This window comes from Osmia bicornis, chromosome 11 (genome assembly GCF_907164935.1).
Source record: "Osmia bicornis bicornis chromosome 11, iOsmBic2.1, whole genome shotgun sequence".
Lineage (NCBI taxonomy): Eukaryota > Metazoa > Arthropoda > Insecta > Hymenoptera > Megachilidae > Osmia > Osmia bicornis.
Window position 1 is genome coordinate 9,678,059 of NC_060226.1, and position 27,732 is coordinate 9,705,790.

Here is a 27,732-nt window from a genome sequence, read left to right on the forward strand (position 1 = left end):
AATGTCACGTTAACTAACATATGTAAGTTGCAGATGGCGTTGTTTGAAAAGCTTCTGTCATAAATAAATCATTTGTTATAATTGTAAAAATGTCGCCAAGAGTAATTTTATAGGGATCTCTGAAAGGCAGAACAGGAATAAACAACATTTTCACATTCTGTCCTCGGAGGTGACTACCAGCAAGTTAAAAAGTTTCCGAGGTCGCTGTAATGTCTTCCTGTCTGAACTTGGTCCACAAAAGTACTAGTGCGCTCGCCACCTTCACGGTGTTCAGTGTTGCGCCGTGCGTAGATGGTGACGGTTAATAAAAATTTCTTTAGGTAGCTGAGAACGAAAGAATCGTAGATAGAGACTAATTAAAAATATCGAAAAGAGAATATTTTGCCGCACCCTATCGGGTGTGGGCACATCGAAGAACGACATCATCGCTTGTGGTTATAATCAATTATGGCTAATTTGAGACAGACTCCGCTGACGTGTAGTGGACATACTAGACCTGTAGTGCATCTTGCATTCTCTGACATTACTGAATCTGGATATTATCTAATTTCGGCATGCAAAGGTGATTCATATTTTATTCTATATTTTATTTTACTTGCAGATCAATTGTAACCATCGGGTACATATTTTTTTTTTTTTTTTTTTTTCATTCACGATCAACACGTTCAGTTCTTGATTTCCTTGGCCCAGTTTCTTTGGGAACCAAGGTTTTGTGAGTTATGGGTATGGAGGTTAGACGGTACATATCGGTATCGCGGATTTCCTGTTAGATTATCTTCCTAATGTTAATATCCAATTAAACTTTTCGAAATATATTTAAATATTTCTCTTTCATTGAAATGCGTGTGTTATGTTAATTAAGCAAGACCTCTTCTTCGATCTGGTCAACTTGTTTATCCAAATAACGATGATTTTCTGGAAAATCTGTAATAGAAAATATATATTTTTAGATGGCAAACCTATGTTGCGACAAGGAGATACCGGAGATTGGATTGGAACATTTGAAGGACATAAAGGTGCGGTATGGGGTGTTGCATTGAACCCTCAGGCAACAAGAGCTGCCTCAGGTGCTGCTGACTTTAATGCCAAAATCTGGGATGCTATTAAGGGAGAAGAAATCCATTCTTTTCAACACAAACACATAGTGAAGTCTGTCAACTTTAGCACCGACTCCAATTATTTATGTACTGGCTCCAATGAGAAACTTGTAAGGATTTTTGATCTCAACAAACCAGAAGCAGCACCACAGGTATATATTCCTATATAAATTTATTAAGAAGAATACCTTTTTTAGTATTTTATTTAATAAATAACATTGATAGATTTTCTCAGGTCACAAGAATGGAATCAGACACGTTACTTTTTTCAATAATAACACTGCATTAATTACATGCGCCGATGATAAAACATTGAGAGTATGGGATATAACAAGCGGTCAAGAAGTAAAAAGGTTAAACTTCCCAGCAATTCCAAGTTCTATGGAATTATCAAAAGATGGAAATATTATTACCACTACTCATTCCAACATAGTCACTTTTTGGGATAGCAAAGAGTACGTTTACCATCTGTCATTTTCTGTAATTAAACGTGTAGATGTTAGAATTAACTAGTCTTGCTGAATTAACTGTATACAGGAATATGTATCTTGTTATATGACTTTAAGGTTACGTTTAAAAATAGTTTTAGTATAATTTTTCACGTGCAGGTTAACTAAATTACACGAGTATAACGCACCAACCCAAATGAATAGTGCCAGTTTGCATCCAGATTGTAGTATTTTTGTATGCGGCGGAGAAGATCTAAAAATGTACAAATTTGATTACATCACGGGTACTGAAATTGGTAAGTGGAATATTTCGGAAAGAATCGGTGCTTAAGAGAGAAAAGAAAGTTATATTTTTCTATATACTATTTTCAGAATCATTCAAAGGACATTTTGGACCCGTACATTGTGTACGATTTTCACCGGATGGTGAATTATATGCCAGCGGTTCGGAAGACGGTACGTTACGATTGTGGCAAACAACTGTCGGCAAAACTTACGGTCTTTGGCGGTGTATAGAGCAATCGCCTGCGTTGCAAGAAACCGCTGCTGTGCTTAACAATAAGCAAGAAGTTCCTGCCAGTTAAAAGCCTAAAAATGAAAGGATAATATAAGATACTGTAACATCGAAGAGCAATTATTTCAATTGAATAGAGATGAAACGAGGCAGCAAAGATACACAACGATTGATGGTGTAATTTTTATTTCATCGGCTTACGTCTGCCATAATAATATCTTGTAAATATCGGATCTCTGCGAAACTAGTTGTTCCACTGTGAATCCAGCTATGAATCGTGAAACTCTCGGAGGGAAACTGAAAAGCGGACCAACCTTCATCGTAGTCTGATATAGGTCATGGAAGTGTGGGACGCCATTCACTATTTATTATAAAGAGAAGAGCAAAGAAACATTAACATTTATTAACGTTATACATTCATTGTCGCTATTATACTACAAAATTAGATAGAGGTGTAATAGTAGAGAAAGAAAACCACATCAGAATAAAATTTTGTGTTCGCATTTGTTATTTTCGCATTAAAATTACTATACAAGTAGAAAAATATTTTGCCTGGAACAATACCAGTGCAATTCCTTAAAACACATATATCACTCACATCCATTTGATCGCTCTCATTCCTCTTCTTCCTAACAATGATACAACATTAGCAAATACCATGACAATATGTTAGAGTCCTCTTTGTCTTCGCACTGCAATCGTGTACCACGAGATCACTGTACAAATATTTCCTTCAATATTTTCTGGCAATGACAGCTTTATACAAAGGCACCGTGGTCGTGTACTGACCTGATTACACTTTTTCAGAGCACATCATCTGTAAATTAAATATTTCTTATAATCTATCAAGTAACAGTACTACTAAACGTAACGAGTAAAAGATGAGAGGTATTTGTTGTTAAAACGATTAAAACGACGACGTTCGTACTTGAAACGATAATTTCAGGTAAACTCGAATACGATACTACGAGTATCTACATACACTTGACCTCTCATCGGGAAGATGTTTGAAATTGTACGGTACGAGTGGGGAGCACACGCAAAACGTTTCTGTACAGTTTAGTTATCGATAATGAGCGCAGCTCGTTAAATGGATAACTAAACCTCACTGTCATTGTGTAGTTTCACGCGAAGGAAGACAATGAGTCTTGCGTGTGATAGTTAAGATAAGCAACGAGTACCGATACGACTTTTTCATTCAGCCTACGAATTGCGAGAGGTCTGGCAATTTGAAGCCATTGAAGGAAACCGGCGTCGGCACGCTTCTTAAACTGTTCCTGTGTTGCACGAAACCAGGAAAGCTGGCCGGTGTCGTGAATTGTTGAAGTCTCGAGGTAGCTTCAGTGGCTGCCAAAACGAAACCGCACTGAGCTGTGCATACGTCGTCGCGCAAAATCGCTTCTCGAGAAGCTTCGCGTAGAAGCTGATTACAGTCCGTGATCCTCAGAGAAGCGCATTGAGTCTGAAAAAAGCAAATGATAAATTGATGACAAAAGGAGAGAGAGAGAGATGAAAGAAAGCAAGAGTACGTACGCCTTCGGCTGTACAGACGCAGCTGGTGCACGGTGTAGGGAAACCTGACTCCCCTAAGGCAACGTTTCTTCCACCGATTTGACAGCCGTGCCTCGTTTCTCGCCACGCGGACAGATCCATGTGAGGCATAGAGCTGCAAGGTACTCGGGGATTCAAGAAATTGCTGGGCAAATCGAACGCAGCTCGCTGCATATCGTTGTGCTCGTCCATGTTTTCGCACATAATCTTCGACAGAGTGACCTTACGAATCTCTGCCAGTTGATGTTCGGTAAATCGAATGTTTGGATCATCGGTCTCGTACCAGAAACGATCGCACTTCCTCGATTGACGGAATTGTATGGCTATTATGCAAGCAAACGTCGGTCCTACCAGTCCACCCTGGAGGGGTCTTTCGCTCATTCCACCAGGGAACAAGTCGATGTCATCGACAGACGCGTATATGCGTTTCATACGGGCTATAACTTCCGGCGCCATTTCTCTCGACAAGTCTTCGAACGTCGTCGCCCTCTTTAGATTGCAGAGTGCTCTGTAATTGTTGTAAGACGGTATTCCATGGTCCCTGGCACGATGGATGTTGAGCGCGACCAGGTCCACTCCAGAGTAGGGTATACCACGTATTTCAAACAGATGATTAGTTACTTCGCCGGTAATGAATTGGTCCAAGGTCTCCATAGGGGTAGCCACCAGACCTCGTATCATTTCGTCCAACATGCCTTGCTGGTAGAGCGCGTCCGGATCGAAAAATCCATCTCGCAGTAATATGGACGGTTCGATGCTCTGATAGTTGCGATCCATTCGCGGTAAATGCGGTCTCAGAAGCGAGTGCCCGATTCTATAGGCAGCGGTGGCGAATTCGGTGAGTACACTGGGATTGCAAGTAGGAGAGTATTCCTTGTAGTAACCCTGAGGCAAAAGTTTCAGTCCGTACAAAGTAACAGCGTTCCAACCAAGGATCCTTGGTAGAAATTCGTTATAGGTAACGTGTTGCAACATCGCGCTGAGTATACGACGAGTCTGTTGGAACAATTTCTCCCCGTCCCAGTGAGGATTCACCTGCCTCAAGCTTTCTACCAGTCTGTTGTGCTCGCGTACCCAGATGGTGTGCATGACAGTCAACGCGGGCTGTTCCGATGCACGACCATCGCCACCGATGAAACAGAATCCAGACTTGGCTTTACACTCTGGATGGGTGGCCGACTGGGGCAGAAGGTCCTTTCCTCCTCGATGCGGGCTCTGAGTGATGTTCATACGTCCGTTGAAACCACGCAGCACGTTACAGATACACGAGTTCTCACCGTAGACCACCGAACCGTCCAAGAAACCGGTGTTCTGATTTATCTGTTCCCGGGGTCCCAAGTGCTGTTGCCCTGGCAGAGATCTCATCGAAGGGAAACACATTCGTGCACCGGACGAAACGTTCACCGTTGGGTAATAATGATCGCCAGCTGGCACCGGGAAAGGGTTACACTCGGGATGAACTGTACGAGGTGAGTCGCACGAACGACAGCTCGGTATGGATTCAGCGAAACCTTTGTGAATGGGGGTCATCGTCAGATCGTGGTCCAAGAACTGAGCAAACTGCATCACCATAAGCGTGTACCGGTTATGGAGGTTAGAGATGTCCGGGTGAATGACCGTGGAGACGACTCTTGGATTGGGTAAAGGTGCCCCTGCGACCGACGTGCTTCTGGGTTTCGATACGCCGTCCTCGTAAACGGGAGGGAGTAATCTTGCGAAGGTGGTCAATGATTTTCCCAAGTTAGGATTTCGGAGGTTGTTGCAGTGACCCGAGAGGGTTCTGTACGGGCTCGTTGGATCGCAGGGGCTATCGTCTACCGGACATTCAACTTCTTCGTGATTCGTTGGCTTCTTCTGAGATAAAAATCCAGATATATCCACGTTCTGCAGCAGATCGGAAAAGTCGTTGCTGGGAAAGCCAAGGACGTTGTCCGTAGTGTCAAAGATTTGTCGTCTCCTACGTCTCAGTCCATGTATACCGTTCAGGATTTCGTTGGTAGCCAATTCGTAGACGATCGACGAATTGGCTAATAGCAGAGCATCTTTGTTGGCTTTCGAGAAGCTAGCCGCTGTACCTGCTGGTGATTTAGGATCCGCTATCCTTTGTTCCAACCACGAATTGTACTCGAGCTGTTTTCTTTCGATTAAATCTGCTTCCGCCTTCTTCACCGCAGCAGCTATCACGCTCGGATTGAGATTAGGAATGAATTCGGATGTAACAGGTTCTCTGGTTATTTCTTTTCTCACCGGTTCCGGAAGAGGCTCTTCTCTCCACGGGGTTAGATCCAAAGCAGAGTACTGATCGCAGTTTATTCTAGCATTTAAGTAGGGATCCGTTCGGATGAATGCCCTCGGTTGGATCCTCTGAATGTTCGTATTGGCGCAGAGGATACCAGCTAGCGAAACTTTTCTGATCTCAGCCAGTTGAGCCGCGTTCAATCCCGAAGGAGGTATATCGTTCTCGTACCAAAATCGATCCGAGTTTCTCATTTTGATGAACTGCCTTCTGAGAAGGCACTCGAACGTTGGTCCCACCGTGACGCCCTTGGTCGGAATTTCCAAAATTCCACCTAGAAGCAGATCTATGTCTTCCACTAGGGAATATATGGATTCCAGTAATCTTGCGTGCACGGGCAGCATGAAGCGTTCCAAATCCTTGAAATTCTGAATCTGAGGAAGAAAAGAAAAATATATCGAGATTTGAAAGAAACGAATGAAAGAAAGAAAGAAAGAAAGAAAGAAAGAAAGAAAGTAACTTTACCGTGACATTGTTTCCAGAACAGTCGGCGACAAAGTAGATGTATCCGGGAATACCATGATCGCGAGCCACGTGGACCAGCCGCGCGTTCGCGTGCAACCGGGGCTCGAAAGTCGAGTCGCTTAGATCGAGGCTTACGCGATTCGCCGAGGTGATCACGTGGTCCTCGAGGCGCGTGGCATCATTGATCATCCGATGTGTACGAAGCGACGTGAGAGCGCGAAGAGCCGCCAACGCGACACCGTCGTACGTGCCTGGGATGTTGGACGAGGAGTACTGTCTGTAGAATCCGTTCGTCACCGGCATCAGTTCGGCATCTGTTCGAGCGCCTTCCCCAAGAATGCTCGGCACGTATTCGTTCAGCGTGACGTGTTGAATCTGAGCCACGACCAATCGACGAGCCTCCAGAAACAGCTTCGTTTCGTCCCAGTGTTGATTCGCTTCCGCGAGCTTCTCCGCGATCCGATTGTGCTCGTTCAAAAGGGCATGGTACATCGTTCCCAAAACTTGATCCTCCGTCTTGTTACACATTTCACACGCGGACACGTCCACCTTCCCTCGACTGTACATTCTAATTTGATGCAACTGCTCGTCGGTTGCCCCGTAGATATGGGAACCATCCAAATAAGCGGATGCACCGTTCATCTGTTCCCTGGTGTCAAAGTTACACTTGTACACGGTCAAAGTTGGCACCGATCGCCAATACTCGCTGCATCCGCCATCCTCGTCACGGATCTCGTAACATTCCGGATGCCTGTTGTTTCCCTCGGAACAGCAAAAGTTTCCTTGGTTCGACCGTGTTGGGTGCACCGTCGATGCGATGTCCTGCAGCACCAATTCCGACCACACGCCCGATAAACTGGTCAAACCCTCGTGAGTCTCCGGCGAAAGACGAAGGTGGTTGATCATCGTCGACACTGCTTTCGTAGGCGTCGGAAGCACGTGGTTGCCTAACGACTGACGGGGACTCGCGATACCTGGTGGAAATTAAAGCCGTCTTTAGCTTTCGTAATTATGGAAAAAGAACAGAGGATATCCGCAACAAGATTCTTATTTTTATTACACTTCACCCCTTAAACCGTCGACAAAAAATGCTAGAAAATATAAATGTCCACAGGCACCTATAAAACTTTATTTACTTAACGTTGCATAGAATGACTCAGATTATCCGGAGGAAGAAGGGGCAGCAGATCCTCGAAATGTGCAATACGTGTCGAAATTCTGTGTCATGGTTACACATGGCTATCCGTATTCGACGATTGCCGCGTTTAAGTAGGCTGACAATGAATTGCACACCGATTCCTTTCTATACGGTGCGGTGGTAATCGTCATCTTTCGATTCGACGATTGACGATCGACGCGTTCGCGTTCGCGTTCGCGTTCGCGTTCGCGTTCGCGTTCGCGTTCGCGTTAGCCTCCGTTTTGGCGAGCCACGCTGATTTACGACGACGATTCCCGCAAATATTTATTTGTCTAACGATGAAAAAACGGGCCAACTGTTCTAAAAGTATTTTAACAAGTTCCGTCCTTGCCCCTAATTAAGTTGATTCATGTGCATTTGTGGAGACAAGCATGGGAACACTCGCCATTTAAATATTCCCGTAAACGTGTACGAGACTTTTGCTTATTCATAAATCCTTCTTATTGCGGTTGCCACGATACAGCGCACCTTTTACCCTTTAGAATGATATCTTTGCAAAACACGTTGTGCAAACCTTCGTGTAGGCCGTTTAATTAGGACTGTCAATTCCATGTCTTTTTCTTAAATTATTTCATTTAAATAATGTGCTGGCAAAAACGAATCGTGCATCGAGAAGCACTGTCCTTTGTATTATTAGTAAAAGTAAAACCGATCGGATGGCATCGGATCGAAACTGTTTATGCCATAGGGGTTTATGCCTGGCTCATAAACACAGTACAGATGTCGACTTTGCTTCACTTTTTCTCTGTCATTCGTATAGTACAGACGTCCTCCTTCCCAGCCACAGAAATAAAATCTTCTAAAATCGGTACAAAGCCAAGTTTTATTTTAAACCCATTTCCAATACTTTCCAATACATCTATTCATCCTACCCTAATTCATCGTCGGTATTGTCGGAAGACACGATCGGGGAACCACTGGCCGGAACACCTGAGTTACTTTCTTCGCGCTTTTCACTTTCGTATCTTCGTTTGGATTCTTTTTTTTTTTTTTTGCTTTTTTTTTTTTTTTTTCGTCCAACACAGACGCCAACTGCCGTTCTTCTTCGAATAGAACCTCCGACAAAATTATGCAACTTCTACTTTTAATTGACGCATTACAAATTTCGCTCAATTACGTAACAAATATACTTCCTAGATGAATAATTATCAGAATATCGCGTTACCTAAAAGATATACACTTTCATTTCTGTCATTAATGTTTCATGAAACATTGATTTATAGAAATTAGATAGAAGCAAGTAAAGGTACGTTGGATGTAATATTGTATAAATATTTCCTTGTTAAGGGTACAGCCGGATAAGATGGTCCTAAATTTATCAAGAAATAAAAAACAGAGATATTTCTATTAATGAGGCACATATTATAGTAGGTGTAAAAAATCAAAAAACCCCCAAAAATTCGGAAAATTCGGAAAATTCGGAAAATTCGCGAATTTTCGTCTGTTATACAATATTGAGAGATGATTTTAAGAAATTTTCTTTCCAAGACTCGATCTGGTTTAAAAACGAACGTATAACTAACGATAAGAGGCTGTAGGTAGTTGCTTACTATTCGCTCGAGCGATGAAGCAATCAATGACTCTCTATTTCGTTGGCTCGACGCTCCTCTAGCATGCTAATTCGCCTTTTCTAATCCTTGCGAGTATGCCAACACTCTTCAAAATGGATCTGAGCTCGTGCGTCTAGCTCGTCCCAATTTTCACTTTCCTTTCTCGATACGGGAAGTGACGCGATCGATCGGTGAATGTCTGTCATCGATAATCTTCCTAACTCTTTCACAGCGTTCAGTCTATACATCGCGTAACGTGATTAATATCGTGAAAATTTCGATCTTGGGGATTCCCCTATATTGAATTTTCCTTGTAGAAGCTTGATTTCATCGCGAATGTACAGATAAGATGCACAACCTTCATTTTCCCTCTCGATTTTAATTTATATCATGCATTCTCATATAAATCAATCCATGCAACCTTCGTACTTGGAGAAAAAAGAATAGCAAATGAAATAGTAATACCGGAAGCAGACTCTATGAAATAGAGTCTTGAACAGCAGCTACATTATAGATTTGCAATAAGTTAATAGAAAGCGATCGTTGAAAAACAAATAAATATGTAATTCAATCATAATATACCGTCAGTGTATGCAGCTGGCAATAATTTCAAAAAGGGTGCACCCCGAGCTCCCCAAACAGGATGTCTGACATTGTTGCAAGTACCGGAAGGCGTTCGATACTTGCTTGGCGGGCAAGGTCTATCCGGTTTGATCCTACATGGAGCCTCGCCTGATGCTGGCCTATTTTCGTATCTGAAAAATCAATAAAATTCCTCTTAGCTTATTCTTGTGAAAAAGAGAATAATCTCTTCCAGCTTCTACAACTTAGGTACTTCCCTAAAGAAATGACGAGAAAAATTGATGCAAAAATGGGAATGAAAATGTTTTTCCTGAACGGTTCATGATACATCGCTAACGAGGAAGTATAATTCACGCGTGAGTCATGCGAGCCTTGTAAAATCTCCAACAATAAGAAGTTGTCTATGGTGCGTGTGCATGTCTATAAATCAAATTGCTTTCGCACAGTTAAATATTGCTTGTTATGTACGTACAAATTACTTTGCCGGAACAATATCTGACATTGTATCAGATACTGGAAGCTGTATCAATTAGAATTAGAATTAGAATTAGAATTAGAATTAGAATTAGAATTAGAGGGATTACAGTTCTCTGCGAACAAAGAATAATCGAGCAGATCGTCTCTCGATTTGTAATATTTTTCTTTTCGAAAATTCATGGATGGAACGTTATTTAATTTAAGGTCAAGGTGAGAGTTGAATGAACTTGCCTGTCTAGTATTTACAAAATATCTTGAGACGTTGAAAATTACTTTGAAAGTGAAAAGTGTTAATTGAAAATTCGATTCATTTCAACGATGCAATAATCGTGGACGGATTAATTGGACCGCTTCGGCCGGTTCCCCCTGGAAAGGAGTATAGAAACGGAAATGAATGGAGTAAAAAGTGACCCTGCCCCTTGCAATTAAAACAACCGTTGCGACGGCTTTCTATCGGGCGCAAAAAGAGAAGGCATTCAAGAGCAAGAAATCGCTGATGAGTCGGACGGAATGCCTGATCGAGCAGCAACAGGAAGGAAGCCGATCTTGGTGAACGTTTCACGATGGTGATAGTAACAACCGCCAACTACCAGTTCCAGACTGTGTTTCTTCCTTTAAAAGAAACATTACCTTTCTTTCGTTCTTTCGTTCTTTCGTTCTTTCGTTCTTTCGTTCTTTCAACGTCGTTTGATTGAATTTCTTCGACGTGGTTTTTCAACGAATCTTCTGCTAATCGATGACCAAACAGATTTTTATTCTCTAGCAGCTTTAGAAATGCAAATTAACTCTTTATTACTCGCTTTTTATCACATATCTACCTTTTCTGCTTGAAAAATGATCTAGTTGGAACGAGTTAATAGAATTCGTGCCAAGGCTAATTGATATAATTGATATAATTGATATAATTGATATCGCATCAACTTTTTTTCAAGATTTGCTTACTTCTTTATAAGTGACAACTAAAACGAGAAGAATCGCTAAGACGCGAGTTAGCGGCCAGCGACCTTCTTGAGGTCGAGGAAAGGAGATAGTAGCGGTCGGATGGTAATGGTCGGACGAGAAACCTTCCTCGTGGCTGAAATGCCTGTCGCCACGGAAGGACGCGGCGCAATCGACTCTCCTTTTCTCGACCATGAAAGTAAAAGTTTGTAACGGTGTGGTGAGAAAAAAGAAAGAAAATGGAGCAAGAAGGATGGTCTGTGACTGTGGTGGCGAGCATGCGAATCTCGTGACGTCCCTCCTGCAGCAAGAAATTTCAGTACGTTCAATGGCTATTTTCGCTTCGTAACGTTCTCCTTTTACTTCGTACACTTACTTGCACTTTGCACCATTTCCTGATACTCTCTCACCACCATATCGTATCATCGACAATTTCAAAATAACAAAGAAACATTTAATTTTTTAATTGTAAACAGATCTACCGAACAAGTACTTCCGACTTTGACTACGCTAAATATTATAAGACTATTTGATGAATTGGGACTTGGAAATTTTTCCCTCTGTCTTTCCGGGAGTCTTTCCGTCCGGTACCAATATTAAAATTCATCTGTACTCGAAATAAATTTCTTAAAAATTCTACGATACAGCTGTGTTAATAAGAACTGTTATATGGTGTTAAGCAGTATGTAATGAGCAGTGGCTCGTTAAAGGGAAACGCACGTGGCTGTGTGTTGGCCTTCTTTGAAAGCTGAACGTTGCTTAATCAGTAGCGTTAATTTGCCATTTCTTTTAGACGATGAATAAGATTTTCGTAACAGAAGCACGAGATAACTTACTGTAATCATGATTCGCTTTCTGCACCGACCAGTTTGCCCACTGATTGTTCAAAGATATTATGTAAAAATGAATTGTATGGAGCATTGTAAGGAGGCTAATTGTAAGTCACATGATGCTCCAGAATGTTGTTAACCGATAGGTCAGATTAGCTGTGCATTTTTTTCTCTTTTTCTATCACTCTTAAATGTTTCAAGACTCACCTAGCTCTCGTTTGGTACGTGAATCTTTCGGCTTCGATTCCTGCACGCGCTCTTGCTTGCAAATCTATATCCACCCCGTACAAATAATCTGCGCATAAAACATCGTTTCGTAATTAACAATAACATAACAGAATCTTATCATCACGGCTTACTTCCAATAAAATTCTCAAGTCGCTTACTAACTGGCTTTAAAGGTTAAATAAATCCCAAAATAATTCTGAATGTATTAAAAAAACAGCAATAAAAGATGCAAATGCGAGTTTTTGCAAAGGTCAGAACCGATCTTAACCAACGTGTGAACTCGTGTAACGTTTTCAGAAGTTTATGAATATTATGTAACCGTTTTATGTAAAGTTTAATTATTTAAAATTAAAACAAAAAAAAAAACAAAACAGAAGAAATAATAATTGGTTACTGAAATTTCCTAAACTGAAAGGATATTATTTGCTCACCTGAAATGTCAAACTGATGAAGTGTCGTCGTAGTGGTAATTGCTAATGTCATAAGAACTATGGTGGATAGCAGTGCTAAGCTGCACCTGAAACATAAAATTGATTGCAGTTAGAAAATAATATATTTGTATCTAGTAAAAGTAAAGTAAAAAACTAGTCGGGAACTTCGCTATAGTACTCTATAGTCAGGATTAAATATCATACAGTGTATCTTCAAGAAGGATTGTGAAATAAAGTTTCATTCACTATGTACAAGCAGCTTCATTAAGAAACCGACGTTCTAGCGAAGACAGTTATTATTATACTAAATTTAGTAGGTCGTTCAAGGACGTTTAGAGACAGTGTCTCTTGTTTTTTTGTACTCATTAAAGTGGACACTCTCCATTTTAAATCTGCCGAGAAAGTTATTGCTCGTAGCGAAATTATAAAAGAAACCATCGTTTGTGTATAACTGTATTTATGGTTGTTGGAGAAATGGCCTTGAGATGCTGAATCATTTTCAATACAGTAATACCATAAAGATCACGAGTGGGATGATTCTGCAGAATCATCCAGTAAACACCGTGGGCTCTGGTGTTAATATATTCCTAATGTGAAACGAGAAATTTCTTTTTTATAGAAAATAACACTGACAGAAAATGTCAATTCGAAAACTAGCTACAGTGTATTAAGAGTATCGATAGGACACTTGTGCAGTTATAGTTGACATTTATTGTTGGTAACAGATTTACTGGGACGATGGGATGAGCAAGGATTCCTCAGCTTCCAAATGTATCTTGAAAATCTTCAAGTATGCGATTTCATGAATGTCTCCGTTTAACTACACATACTTTCTCTGCGAGAGTAACAGAGATCCAATGGTACAGAGAGAGAGAGAGAGAAAGAAAGGCCATGAAAGATCAAGAGCAGCGAACGGATTCTCTCGATCATCGAGTCCAAGAATTTTTTCCTTCCTTCGAATAGATCTTTCGTTGCGAAATATCCCAGAGTGTATTGGATAAATCTCACCGGGTGATATTGCAAGAAAGAAAATTTGAAAAAGAAAAATTTAAATATTACATTTAATAACAATATGTAGTAATAAGTAAAGGTGTACAAAGAATGGAGCAGATAAAAAGAAAAGGGAATAATGAAAGACCTGGCACGATTATGGATCGAAAGGTCAACGATTACTTCGTAATCGATGTTTTCCTCTTCGAGATCCTCCTCGGTCCTCTCAAGCAACTTACGATCACCTACACACCCGGTTCACTTTCGAAAAAATTCCACTTTAGTCAGTCGTTCTCAACCACGCACCGGTATCCGAATGATAAGAATACTTTGATTAATTATTGTAGATTATACATATAATTGAATAATTATAATTTTCAAACGTGATCTACATATGTATAACGAACCAGACACACGATTGACGCGAAACGATCCTAATTCTAGGTGGATCGGGATTGGTGGTCCCCCTTTGATCGTAATTTTTCGTGGTTTTCACAGCGGAATAAAGGCTCGATTTTCATCGAGGGAACACGAAAGCGGACAGAATTAAAGTATCGACCGTTATCGAGTGGCAACATGAAATTCCTTTCACGGCTTTCGAAAGCGTAAGAAAGTCGCTGGAAAGAAAGAGAACCTGTTTAATAAAGACTCGTTATTTTTCCTTCGAACCGTTCGAGCCATGCCGTTTGTTTCTATGGAAATGCTCAAGTGCGTGGGAAAACTCACGCACCAAGATGCCACTGAATATGGATGATTATATTAACACCGTGTTCCGGATTCAATTTACGCTTTCAACGGATATAATCTGTCTTTTTCTTCGTATCTATGCATCGTTCGCCAACATTCTAATACTGCGAATTAAGGACAATAGACGTTTCTAAGATGTATTTGTCACTTTAACGACGTTTGAATAGCAAGTAAGTTTAATGCTGTGACTGGAAATTATGTCAGATACGATACACGATAATAGGTATGCTTCGTTAACACGTTAGAATGCTAATTACAATATATTGACACATCGCGACCGATATGATGGGACCTATAAAATCTCTATCGGAGCTACTTGGTTATTCAAAGTCAAGTTTCTTACATTTTTTCTAGTTTCTTCACCTTCGCCACATTGAATGACCACTCGCTAGTTTGCTCAGCGATGCGTAAAACGTTCGTTGCCGTTCGAATGAGCGCGATTCAATGTCAGAGAACGCAAGCGAAGGATAATCTATTTCCTCGTTTTTACCTTTCCCGGTATAATTTTCACGATTCACTATCTCCCACGTAACATTTCTGATTAAGAAAAACTGTTTTTCTTCGTGTTTCATGCTTCGCTTACTAACTTGTTAGTGAGAGTTTTTCGTTCTTACGCAAAGAAAATTGTAATTACAATTACTCGTTTCCCTTTGCACCAATTATTCACTTTTCAATTAACGAGGATTTGATCATTAAATTATTGAGATCTTTGTCGTAAGTTGTGATAGGTTTACATTACGTTTACATTAGGCTAGGTCAAGCTGATGTTAGCGAATGTCAATGAAAATTGAAGGTAAATCTCGTAATAGGGGTAAATGGAAAATTGAAAATTAAATGATAAAGAGCTGGCTTCGAGCAGACAGACAGACAGACAGACACCAAGTTATTTTTTTGCCTCCAAGTCGTACACGAACACCAGTGATTCAGTGTCAGTGGGTCAACGGAAACTGGAGAAATCTTTCTTCGTCGCTACGCACGTGCCTCTCCATCAGGCTGACAGCCAAAAAATTAATGTCATAGAAGATAAGTTTGTCCATCGGTAACCTGCTACCCTGATACCGTCTCTGTAAGTCTATTAGATCTTGTTCTTTTCTCTTTTCCCTTTTCTCTTTTCTCTTTTCTCTTCTCTTTTTTCTTTTTTATGTATCGAGTAGACAAAAGTATCTCTCTCCAGAGTGAGTATATTTTGAGAACTGTGAGGGCATTTTAATTAACGCTTTTTATAGCTTCTAAATAACATTGCCCATTCACAGTTCAATAAAAGAGGGAAAGATGAAATATTTATGAGCCGGGGAACGTTTCTCTGTACACTTTCGACCAGCTTGCCACATTTCTCATCCACATTTCTTCGGTGAGAATGTTTTATTAGATGGACTGAAAGTTTATCCATTAAGCTTTATCAATTGAATTATTCGTCTCACTATTCATCCTTAGCTCCAGATTAGATAAAGTTACTTTTTAAGTTAGATTCCCGCTGATTCTCGTTGCGCTAAAGTGTACCATTTTAAATCACCCACGTAAAGGGAACCGTTGCTACATTGTATATAATGACGGTCGAAGAGTACATATTGGGAAAGCTCAGTTACACAAAGATTTGCACAATAGTCCCGCGACCTTGTTCCTTCTTTCTCTAGGGATTTTACGGGAAAAGAGCGAGCTGGTGAACGAACACGAGGGTCGGACGTTCCTTTGGGCGATAAACGAGGAATAAAATCTGCTATGCCGAGGAAGTGTCCACGGGTGAAAGTGCTTCTGGGACACTGGTCGAGAGTCGCCGGACACGTTTGCCCATGAGAAAAGCGGCTTCGTGCCGTTCAACACGGACACCGCTTTTCTATACTGTGATATCGAAGGTCGGCGTGATTACGATACTCTACTACTTACTAAACGCGTGCACTTGCCAAAATTCTACCCGCTGCGCTGGTACAAAAATGGTACTTATTCGTTTTACCGTAAAGAAGTTACGTAGGAAGGTCTAAAGTATACAGGGTGAACAATATCAGATTCACTGATGAATCTTCTTCTATTCACCTTATCTTCAACTTGCAACAACTGCTATATTTTTTTTTTTTTTTTCAATTATATCTTCCGATAAATTGATCTCTTTGATATTTCATTTGTACACATATGCGACCACGTGGACTATTATGTAAACGTTGTTTTCTTATATGGAATTTAATTGGAAGACACTCTACACCGAAATAGTGAAAAGGGAATTTCAACTATTAGAATTTTTAGTAATTATTCATCGAGAATACAAGAATAGTGTGGAGAGAAAGTATTAAAATTAGAAAACGTCCTAAAATTGCGAACAAGAAAGATAAAGATTGCTGGTAACTCGTTCTCCTTGACTTCCTCATCTATATGACATCGTTATCCTCGTTTTTGCACGCTTCTTACCGTAATCATGCAGAGGTAGAAGCGTGACAATAATTTACGTAACTTTTTTGCCAGTTTCTTCTCATAATCCAGAAACAAGTCGTTGCTCCTTAAAACATTTCTTTCTCGAATAATAGAAATTCTAATGTAGCAAGATTTCGATCAATTTCGATCAATTTCGAATCTTTCACGGTACTTATAGCAGGACATCCGGATTTCATCAGGATAATCTAAAAGATATCAGGATCGAATCTCTCCGAGGTACTTAGACACGATGGGATGGTGAAAGCAGGAATTAAGTGTATTAACCTTGTCACAATTTTCCGTGCTCGCGCGTCGTCGTTCTTTTTATTTTCCTAGTAATTCCACCATCACCGAGTATCCAGGTACATCAACATAAAAGAGAGTCAACACTTCATGGGCCGTAGTTTCGAGAGAGAAAGTAACACGTTCCACTCTCGTTTCTCGAGAAGTACATACCTACTGTTATATTTATCCGAAGAGATATTACCTTTTTTTCTACGGTCAATGAATTTTTATCGAAATCCAGATAAGAAGCTTTGCAAGAATATATGGGGCGACCTAGTTTCTTTCAGGGCTAAACTTTGTCTGCGCACCTGTTCTATGAGTTGCTTTTGGAAATGGAGACATTTGAAAAATTTTAAGGTCGCTTTGAACGACTCGTGGAATCATTTCTACCTTTATCTACTAATGTCAAGCTGGCTGCATTTCGTGCAGTCGCGTTACGGTTACCGTCCTATATAAAGAAAACGTTACGACGATTAGTAACCTAATAATGCACGTGTTCGTTCTACCGTGAATTCAGCACGGTTGTAAATACAGGCATCCTTAGACGAGGGCAACGTCCTTCGAGTGTCTCTCTGTTCGATCGTCGTGTCCTTAGTTTCACTGGTGGTCGTGACAGGAAATTTTCAAACCACTCGACGACAAAGTGGAGAAAAAATGACTGGCTTGCCAAACGGGGATCTCTGCGGTTAAATGGCACGCTTGCACAAAGTAACTTTTTCTGATGGATGGTTAATCGTTTCATGGAATCGTATTTATTGCATTCGCGGTATCAGTAGCGCGCCCAATCAATTTTCCACGTTCAACGAAACCGATAAGTCCTTTACCGTTTTGCAATATGGGACTTGGTTCTGCAGATACAAGCGAGCAAGAATCAGGAGGCGACTTGCAGAACGACAGAAAACAGCTGATCGAGCTATCTATCTATCTATCTATCTATTAAAGAATTTACGGATATTCTATAGTTGAAATTCCATCGATTTGCTGAATAATCTCATCTTTTATTCAATTTCAGGTAACTTTCGCTTAAATATACCTTGAACACTTCCTGCTTTATAAATGCATACTTAATTATTAATGAATAAGTGAAAACAACAGACTTACGAACGAATAAAAATACCGAAAATATTTTTCACCGAGCAGCATTAATGAATTTTAAATTTTTCTTTAATTTTTCTTTATTTCATTTCTGACAATGAGAAGAGTGGCGTGTCTCAAGGGAGATTCAATATTTTTCTGCAGACTGTGTAAATTTCACCGTGAACGTTCATGCATGATTTTTCTATCAATCTTTGCTTTTACAATTACTTTCTATTTCTAACAAAAATTCTACTAATTATCTATGAATTCTGTGTTAATCGAAAGATGACAATTGAAATAAACTTCCTATCTACATTTTGCATTATGTTTTCCTTGAAATAATAAACAGCTAATTGAAATCATGCCACTATGTTTCTCATGGCTGAGCATGCTCGTTATTAAAATTTATTACTAGGAAAGTTGTGTGATTCGAGTGAATTCCCCTTATTTAATCAAGCAATCGCTACTTTTACGATCTGTTGATTTGTACGATTTATACGCAAATGCGTGGCAATGAAAACATCGGTGGTAAATGTTGAAAGTTCGAACTGTCGAACAATGCAAATGCCAAAATGAACGTCCACGCTTATTTTCATAATTAAGAATTCTTTAAGCGCGGAGCAAGTAGAGCATCCCAGCAAAGTGTGCCGTACTACGCACGGCCGTATCTACTGCGGCGCGGCGGTCAACCTGAACCATTTCCAGTAGTTGTGTACAAAGTCGTTAGGGTCTGACTAATAGTAGTTCGTATCACTTGACGGCGCAGCTTCGAAACAAGTGCCTCCAGTTTCGGAGCAATCTCATCGCCCATTTGTTTGAAACGATTAATAACACAATTAACTCTAACGAATAGAAAGAAAGCATTACGTGGCAATCACAATGAAACGGCTCAATTACGGTGATCGATGGATGATAATCACCAGGAAAATCCATTTACGATTTTTTTTTTTTTTTTTTTTTTTTCTTCAATGTTCAACAGAAAGCAAGAGAATAACTCATTTATAGATATTACGTGTGCAATTCTATTCTCTCCACTGAATGGTAATGGAAAATAATTACTTTCTTACGACTTTCCGTGACTTTTGTATACGCCTAAGTTCCATTATGCGGGTCTATCGGCCAGCTGTTTTCTTCTATCGAAACAAAGTCGACGTAACACAATAGGCGTTTATCGGTACACTTGGGTGCAAGAGAAGGAGGCTTGTGCACCATTTGTTCTTGGTTTTGAGGGGAGAACGTAAAGAACAGAAGATAAATAAGGGAATAACGTTATCGAAGATCTGTCAGGGAAAGGGTTGAGCCGATTCGTGGCTCGAAAATTCGAAAAACGAATACGTTAACTTTCACTTTTGAACGGTCACTTCCTGTCCGGCCGGTGGATTACATCCAATTCTTATTCGTCGCACGCACGAGCGGCCACCGACAAAAATATCTCGATTACACGCGGCTTACAATGATGAAACCGGAGAATTTCTGTATCCTAACACGTTAACTACTAGCAGCACAATAGCAGCCTTTTTTCGATGAAAAAAAGAAAGAGGAGAAGGTAATATCAATGTTAAAATTTCAACAATTAACCAATTGTCGGTTTCCATTCGGCGGTGGCAATGAAAACGTGTTAAACCCAATTTCCTCCAAGAGATTCATACCTGAGCGAGTGGAGCCTCATCGTTCCCTGATCCGTCAATCGAGCAGCACTTGGCGGAGAGAATAGATCTCTAAGGAGTCGGCTGTTTGATCGCGAAAACGATCATGGAACGTTTACAGGATCGAAGAAAGAAAATGAAGAAGAAAAAGAAAAAGAAATGAAACACTTCCCTGTTGAACGATGCACTTAGGTATGTAGAACGATGTACTTATAAGCCGTGTGAATGTGCACGACATCGAACCACGCGGCGACGGTCCGGCGGATACTGAGCTCTCGGGGACTCGGGGTCCGCGATAGCCTCTTCACACGAACGAGTGAAAGCGAGAGGTGCCACGAGAGGCACCGGCGAAGACCGTCGACGAGTCACGAGTGCCAGCAGGAAAAAGAGAGACCGACGTGGTTGGCTACGACAGAGAAGATAAGACTCTTCAGTCACGTGAAAACGAGGACACTCTTACGAGACTACCGATCGTCGAACAGAGAGCAACGAATAAGGATAAACGAAATTCTGCAACAGAGAAGAGACGATGCGATGCGACTCGACGGGTCCTTTGGTGTTACGTACATTCAACGAGGAGGAGTGATCGAAGCGAGAGAGAGAGAAAGCACGATGCTCCGCAATTACTCTTTCAGAGGGAAAGGACGATCCTAAGAAGGAGCAGGAGGGAGGATAGACGATTGCTAGAACTTCTCTTCTCTATGTTATGTGCAACTGCATCCTAGAGAAGAGAAAGAGACGATGCTACTATATAGTCACGTGAAAAACGAGAGGTTCTTATAAGAGATACTTGGATGAGGCAGAGACGGAAAGTGAACTGGAAGGAGGAGACGCGGATCGTGTCACGTGCGAAGAAAACCCCCGAGTGGAACAAGTTGCAACCACGGAGAATGGAACGACGGCGAAAGCACCACGCGGAAGGAACCTAATGATACCAGCACGGTTCACCCGATTTTCAACAGAGATTACTCTTCTTCTCATGTAATTCCAGTTTGATCTTCAAGACAGATTTAATATGGATTTAATACGATACGCCTAAAAAAATCTTTCCGCCATTTGCTTCCAACAACTCCACCGCTGAGTTGTTTGAACAATACTCCGTTATACCGGAGGGCGATGCACCTATGCCTCTCTCTTCTCTGTCCATTGTTTCTTCAATTTTTTATTCCTATCCTTCTAAAGGAGACGAGGAAGAAGAGGGGTGCGTCAAAGTAAAAAGGGATGAGAAAAATTCTGAGAAGCAGAAAACGAATCAGAGAATCGCGCCGATCAGAATAGAATGTCGTAATTGTCATGTGATCGTCGCGTCGCGCGTAAGGATCGTCCAACGATGTATCTATGTATGTATGTATCTTACACCATACCGTTCACACCGTCAATTTCATTCGGCTACAATTGTTTCAACCTTTCGTTAATCGAAAGAGGTCGTCGAAAGATATAAAGTGGAACGCGCGAAGAGATTCTGATTATTTCGGTGGTGATGCCACGTCGTGACCTTGACCTCTGAATATAAATCGACATTCTGCTTGCAATTCTACTTTCATTCGTGGAGAAACTTTGATTTCGTTAGCGAATCGGAAATCGTTTAGACAGTCGATATTTCATTGCTTTACAGCTAATGATTGGCTAATTTACGTCATAGGTGTTGTAACGTTACAGCTTTATCAGTAACACGTTTCCATAGATGGTTAATTAGGCATTTTCTAAGGTGAAACCTGATGATAGATTCTAAAACAAAACTGACTGTCAGCTCTAGAATACCTATACATATAGTAAATACCGGCTGTATTTAAAGCTTCGAACACCACATTTCCTTCTTACTTTTACTTCCGCCTTCGATATATCTACTCTGTTTTCAGAAATGCTACTTTGTGAATTTTATTACGTAAACGCCTCTAATGATCCGAGGGAAATGATCGGAAAGTGCGACGAGCACATGATTCCAAATGTAGTTGGGTAGGCAATAATGTTGCAAAATCGATTTTTATGCTAAAAGGACGTATACGACCCCGATAAAAGAAAAAGAAAAAGAAAAAGAAAAAGAAATCGAGAAAAATAGTCCTAGATAAATGGTTTGTCTAACGATAAGAAGCTGAAGCTGAAGCTGAAGCTTCCGAATTCATCGACCGCTCACGATCGTCCAAGCTGATCTTGAAAATGGCTCGCTGCTATTTTTCCTCATTCCATCGGTATCGGGAAAATTATTGACCATGGTTCTTATGAAAAATCGAGGACGAGAGTGGTCGAAACTTTCACTTGCAAGAGCTTCTTGTAAGGAGGACAAGAACGAAGAGGGAAGCAAGGGGATCAGAGTCACGGGACACAGTGAAAGTGTTGTTGAAAGAGAAACAAGAAAGGCCCCAGATGTTTCCTGTCTCTTTTTCATCATATGATTAATAACAGCTAAGGATGTGATGCGTTACATGTAATATTAAAAATATATGTATACATTCTTGTTAAAATACTCATACTCACCAGAGAAGAAACTGACATTTAGGGTAAAAGCTGTGCAATTGGAGGGGTGAAGCTGGATGTTGGGCTGTTTTAAAATTCAGCCTAAATTAGAAAAAAGAATTTCTGCGAGTTCTGATTAATCAGATGCTTAAATATTTTTCTATATCGTACTTACTATTAAATTTATAAATAGCTCCAAGTAATGAAATATTACTCGGCGCGGCGCACACTTCATCAATCGTTTCCGCATTCTAATAATGTATCAAGAGGTAAAATCGTGTCAATCATTACGTCACATTCTGGAAAAAAAATGAGAATGAAAGCTTGCGTCTATTTTCGAAACTTTTCTAAATTATTTTATTTCTTCGACCTTTTCATTTAATTTCAACATTACTTACACGAATGTTTTAATAAATGAAGACAAGATAAAAACAAGATAAAAATAAATAAAAACAAGAACGTTCACTTCCTAATTTAATTTGAATTTTATGGTCATCTGAAATTTCTCCTTCTGCATTAATTTGCACCACCTTTAAATTCGAATACTGATCAACGCTTATAAATTATTGCAACGATATATGTATAACCATAATATTCCAGAAAACTACCAGCTTTCTATTTCTTCAGGTGAATATCCCTTAACATTTTGTAATCTGAGGCTTTATTTTTCAGATGTTCAACTTCTTGAACGCCATTTTTATACCTTGAAGGGAATAACTGATCCAGTGACTCCAGATGACAGCACTCACGCTTCTATGGATCATAATCAATCATAATTAACAACCAAATTAACATGTAATTACCATACTAATAAATGTTATTAATATGTCCTACCTTTTCCGAATATGTACATACGTAATGTGACGATTTGGTAACAGAAAGTCGGTATAGAATATGCAATATAAAATTGATGATATCTGTTATGCAAATTATCTCTTGAAAATTCAAAATTAAGAATTATTTTATATTTCGATGCTGCTTAACAACATGTCGTTCCAAAATTTCTCTGGCCGAATCGTTTAATTTGCAAACCTAACAGCAGCAATGACTGCGATCTGACTGGCAGCTGTAAAAAAGGAAAAGAAGCAAGAGAAGTGAGACAGAAATTTCATCGGTGTTCCAGTGAAATTCGAAAGGTCGTTTTTTCGAGGTTACTTGCACTCCGAGCACAACAGGAAGATGTGCCACAAAGTGGCATAATATAATATTACAAATTTTTATTCGAAATATACACTTGGGTTATACCTCGATCGAAGCGTATTTTTATTCTCTATAAAAAACTATTATAGTACCTTGGTGAAAAATTGAAACCTCGGTTCAAAAGATATCTTAGGTAAGACTAACTGTAAGAATTTAAAAAATTCATAAAATTCGGTATCATATGCATCCCATTTACGGGAAAATACCGTTCAAGAACATTTCTCATTTTCTTCTTCCAGATCTACCCCCACCAGGCATATTACGAGAAGTAGTTACCATAAGTCGATTTTTATGTCAGTGTGTCATACGGGTTCGTATCAACAGCGAGAGTAAGAGCGAGCATTACTCAATAAGCAATTCCGATGTGTGACAAGCATACAGGAGGGGATACTTTTCGTCACGTCGCGTCGTGTCATTTACGGTCACGCGCTTAGGTTTAGGGATGAATTGGTACAAGTGAAAAACTAGTACCAGCCGTGTAAAGAGACTAGTATCGTGATATTACGTGGGGAAACGTATCACGTTTACAAAATTCACCCATCGAACATTTAGAGACGCGATTGTATAAAATATCCTTCAACTCGTCGTCTACGATCGAAATCGGTTCAAGGTTTTAATTCATCATTGATTAATTCCCGTAACATTCGTAAACGGAAGCGAGCTGCACATTTTAAGAATTCTTTCGACCGGTGGTGGTGGTCGGTCTGTCAAACGGAACTGTGTCTTTAAAAATAAACTTGACTCACTGTGGGCCTGCGATTTCAATCGTTTTTGTCGAACAAGGATTATCGAGAAAAAGAACGTGTATATTCCTGTATTTAATGGATTTCTAAGAATATTTCGATTTAAATTTGTTACTGCATAACTGCTAGGTGTTTCTTTATTTTAAAAGAATTATAGTAATTTCAATTATTGAGATAATTGTTATCGTTATCATATTTTCGCTCCAGTTTTCAAGTTCATGGAAGCGCGAGAAAATATAATCAAATTTAAAATAGCGATTAAAAAGGCATTTATTAAAAAAAAGTATCTTAAAGTATTACCAGATTGAGATCGAAGGCCGTGAACGTACTTTGTATGTATGTACCTGTGCACTTGCCGGTCTGTAGAGATTTGGTCATTCAACGCGGTTAAATATCGTAGGTAATATGCGCTAAAAACATAACAACTTTCTCTCGCTTGCGTTACATCTCGTTACGCCAGGATGACTATTCTGAAATGCAGCAGTAAATAAAAGGAGCGTCGATTGATTTTGCACGTCAAATTAATTAAGCGTTCTTTCTTCTTATAGACGAACGAACGAACGAACGAACGAACGAACGACATCGTACATCAATTTCTATCGTTTTCATAGAACTGCATCACGATTATATTAGACATGCATAACGTGTACCTACGTGGGTGTAAACATTCTTTCACATACATATAGTAGGACGTTCGCTAACATTACGTTAATAAATTATCAAGACACTTGCAAGTCTGATTGTCGTGCACAGAATTCGAATCCACAGAAAATCTGAAAAGATATACGACACTGATGTTAGAATTTTTCTTTTCATTTGTAAGCTAGCAAATAAAAAACAAAATGACGTATTTCAAAATTCCCATTTTGTTTCTCTATAGATAGATCCAATATTTTTTGCTGCTAATGTACGTCATCGAGAATCGGTCATTAATATTGAAAAACTGATGCATAAGCTACGAAATTAGCATCAAGCTGCAATAAATCGGATATCCTGAAATCATTGCGATTAGAAAATTATCGAGCAAATTTACCTAATATATGTATATAATTTACCTAATGACACGATCTGGGAGACGGTCTTAATATACTTAATATTCTTGGTGACAGAATGCAAAGCGCAAACACATATGAGGAAAATGTTTAGTCCAGTCGCAGCTATCGTCGAACATATCTGGTTGAAATGGAAAGGGACCAATACCTTCTCGAAGGAATTCTATCACACGGGCTTGTGTCGCGCAAGGACGCAGTTTATTTTCAATCGTAAGGATCTCTGGACCTCTCGTTTCAATCGATCACATGTCTCCGCTCTCGTGGTACGAAAGGGAAAACTCATTTTTTCACATTTTTTTCTCTTCGATTCGATTCGCTAATGGATTCGTTTACGATTTTTTTCTTTTTTTTATGTAGATCATCATTGGCACTCGTTAAATATTTCTAGCCTCGAGATTGTCCTTAATTAAACATCGAAATTTCTCTGTTCCCAGGAAACGGAGATTTATAATCCGAACGTTGCATAATAATACATTTAATGTATTATACTAATGTTGCAATTTGGCTTTAATTTTACGAAGAACCTTCAAATGTAAATATCAGACATTAATGATAGGTATTTTGAATAACAAATTTAGCATAATTCGTTGCGAAACATACATACATTGCCATTTAGAAAATTTTAAATCAATATCACACGTGCAGGATAGTTTTCTTAAGTCCATCTTGAACCGTGTGTGTAGACTTGCCGTTTTTCGATAATTCGAGCAAAAAGAAAACAGAAGCAAGATGGCGGAGGTGAAACGATCCAGGAACCAAGCGTAAGACAAACGAACCGTGCACTGACCCGCTTTCCGCCGCAGACATCCTTGTTTGTTTCATAATATCCATACCGAACAACGACGCGACGCGACGGTTAGGGGCCGACGTTGTAACCCAGCAGAGATGCATCTTCGTTGCATTAGTCAACGTGTGTTCCTCTAGCTCTAGCTCCAACATCACCGACACAACGGACCCAAGACACGTGGTCTGTTGCACAACCCGGCGCGGCTGCAACTCTACCAGCCGCAGAAAAGAAGAGACGCATTCCTTCCATTCCTTCCATAGGAGATTGGTCCTTAATGATCGCAGACGTGTTGAACTTTCGTACACCCTCTGCACCCTCTGCGCTCTCCTAAAATGAACACAATTTCCTTATGTACAGGAATGTACTTACGTGGTTATTCGATTTCAACGAACCAGGTCATTCAATCCCTAAATACACTTTCTCGAGGCACGTCTTCCTTTTCATCGTTAGATCCTGATCAAAACGTACAGGTGCTTTCACCGATAATTACATCGAACCCTCAATCATCTTACAAAAGATACGTGTGTAACAAGAAGACTGACTGATGACTAATGAAATGAAATTAATCTTACCAAGAGAGGATTACACTAAGTTTCTCGAACATGATTAGGCAGAAACCGTACCAGTCTAATGAGAATACGCAAACTGTAAGATATTCATCAATTGTTTACTCACGAATTTACGATAGTTGTAAATCAATGAATAAACATCTATTCAAGGCTACTACCTTCTTGCGATAGTTCAAGGAACTAAATATTAGCAATAATTCCTTGCTACTCTTTTTATGCAACCTTAGTAAATATTATGGCATGGATTGAGAAACGTCTGCAACTTTGAAACCGCGTTCAGTTCAATTAGGAATCGTTAACGCCTCCGTCACCGTGTCACTTAAATCACTTTATTTAGGTCTGCCAGTCATTTTTGTCATCAAGATAAATTTTAATATTTAGATTGGACATTTTTTTCATGAAATTTCCAACCCTCTATACTGTTATTATTAATAATAAATAAATAATTTCTTATCGCATCGATGGAAATGAGTGAAAATGACTGATGTGTATACAGAGTATACAGAGTATACAGAGGGTGACCCCGAAGAAGCGACGACGTCCTTGATGATACTCGAAACCCAGAAGGGTTAAATCTGCATAGTGTTATTATATGGTAAACTATTGACGCAATTGAAGTTTTGCAATCGCGTTCGAGGGATTGCAGAAACGCATTCTGGAAAAGACGGTAATAACTGACGAGCGATTGGCCGCAAGGACACCGAACTTCTTAACTCGGGGCTCTGTGTTTTACCCGGGTAAATACTGTGACAAGGCCGCTACTAAGTTACGGGTTATTGCACCGGCGAAAAACCATCGGATTACATAAATCATAAAATCGATCGCACAGACGATCGATTATACAGAACGGTCCCCCTCGTGACACGATGGCACCGATCGCGCAATCGCGCAATCGCTTTTGCGAAACAGATCCACTGAAACAGAAACGGCTAAATCATTCTAATCGAATAAGACTTTTAGGTTCTGACAACATTTTAACCATAATAGAAAAGACACATATGTATGTACTATATATTTCCTTTTGATTGAATGCAGTTCTCCGTTGAATAATAGCATACCGTAAATCATTTAGATAAAGCAAATTCTCAACCATTATTTCCACGAATAATTGCCGCATTGATTATGATCAATTACTTGTTACATTGACGTTTGTTCGGTATCCATTACCTAGT

The 27,732-nt window shown here is 39.9% G+C and overlaps 2 protein-coding genes across 6 annotated transcripts; one reads left to right on the plus strand and one right to left on the minus strand.

Annotated features, from left to right (window-relative positions):
- Positions 1–149: 149 nt before the first annotated feature.
- On the plus strand, positions 150–2,570 carry LOC114871200 (serine-threonine kinase receptor-associated protein). The gene is made up of 5 exons (XM_046287710.1): positions 150–562; positions 951–1,249; positions 1,323–1,552; positions 1,706–1,842; positions 1,919–2,570. The coding sequence occupies exons 1-5, from the start codon at positions 448–450 to the stop codon at positions 2,128–2,130; spliced, it is 993 nt and encodes a 330-aa protein (XP_046143666.1). The 5' UTR covers positions 150–447; the 3' UTR covers positions 2,131–2,570.
- An 85-nt stretch (positions 2,571–2,655) lies between these two features.
- Positions 2,656–26,579, minus strand: LOC114871193. 5 transcript variants are annotated; one of them, XM_029176800.2, is made up of 15 exons: positions 26,384–26,579; positions 25,809–26,318; positions 25,208–25,728; positions 24,807–25,145; positions 24,497–24,617; positions 23,044–23,275; positions 22,913–22,962; positions 22,385–22,508; positions 22,231–22,311; positions 12,608–12,693; positions 12,156–12,243; positions 9,703–9,875; positions 6,373–7,346; positions 3,594–6,281; positions 2,656–3,522 (listed from the first exon to the last, which is right to left on the minus strand). In XM_029176800.2, the coding sequence occupies exons 10-15, from the start codon at positions 12,657–12,659 to the stop codon at positions 3,259–3,261; spliced, it is 4,239 nt and encodes a 1,412-aa protein (XP_029032633.1). In that variant the 5' UTR covers positions 12,660–12,693; positions 22,231–22,311; positions 22,385–22,508; positions 22,913–22,962; positions 23,044–23,275; positions 24,497–24,617; positions 24,807–25,145; positions 25,208–25,728; positions 25,809–26,318; positions 26,384–26,579; the 3' UTR covers positions 2,656–3,258. The 5 variants fall into 5 exon arrangements, 3 of the variants coding, with proteins under 3 accessions (XP_029032633.1, XP_029032630.1, XP_029032629.1); XM_029176797.2 differs by having other exon boundaries at positions 24,497–24,622; XR_003788533.2 differs by lacking the exons at positions 22,231–22,311; positions 22,385–22,508; positions 22,913–22,962; ... (4 more) ...; positions 25,809–26,318; positions 26,384–26,579 and adding an exon at positions 19,759–20,021 and having other exon boundaries at positions 2,656–2,877; positions 3,043–3,522.
- Between the last annotated feature and the right edge of the window lie 1,153 nt (positions 26,580–27,732).

Bases quoted from the DNA above. Each gene is read 5' to 3' on its own strand.
- LOC114871200 (XM_046287710.1), top strand. From the start codon at position 448: ATGGCTAATTTGAGACAGACTCCGCTGACGTGTAGTGGACATACTAGA. The intron at 1,250-1,322 runs GTATATATTCCT...TAACATTGATAG, and splicing joins AACCAGAAGCAGCACCACAG to ATTTTCTCAGGTCACAAGAA. The intron at 1,843-1,918 runs GTAAGTGGAATA...TACTATTTTCAG, and splicing joins CATCACGGGTACTGAAATTG to AATCATTCAAAGGACATTTT.
- LOC114871193 (XM_029176796.2), bottom strand. From the start codon at position 19,778: ATGAGGCTCCACTCGCTCAG. The intron at 6,282-6,372 runs GTAAAGTTACTT...TTTCTTCCTCAG, and splicing joins GTTCTGGAAACAATGTCACG to ATTCAGAATTTCAAGGATTT. The intron at 3,523-3,593 runs GTACGTACTCTT...TGCTTTTTTCAG, and splicing joins GCGTCTGTACAGCCGAAGGC to ACTCAATGCGCTTCTCTGAG.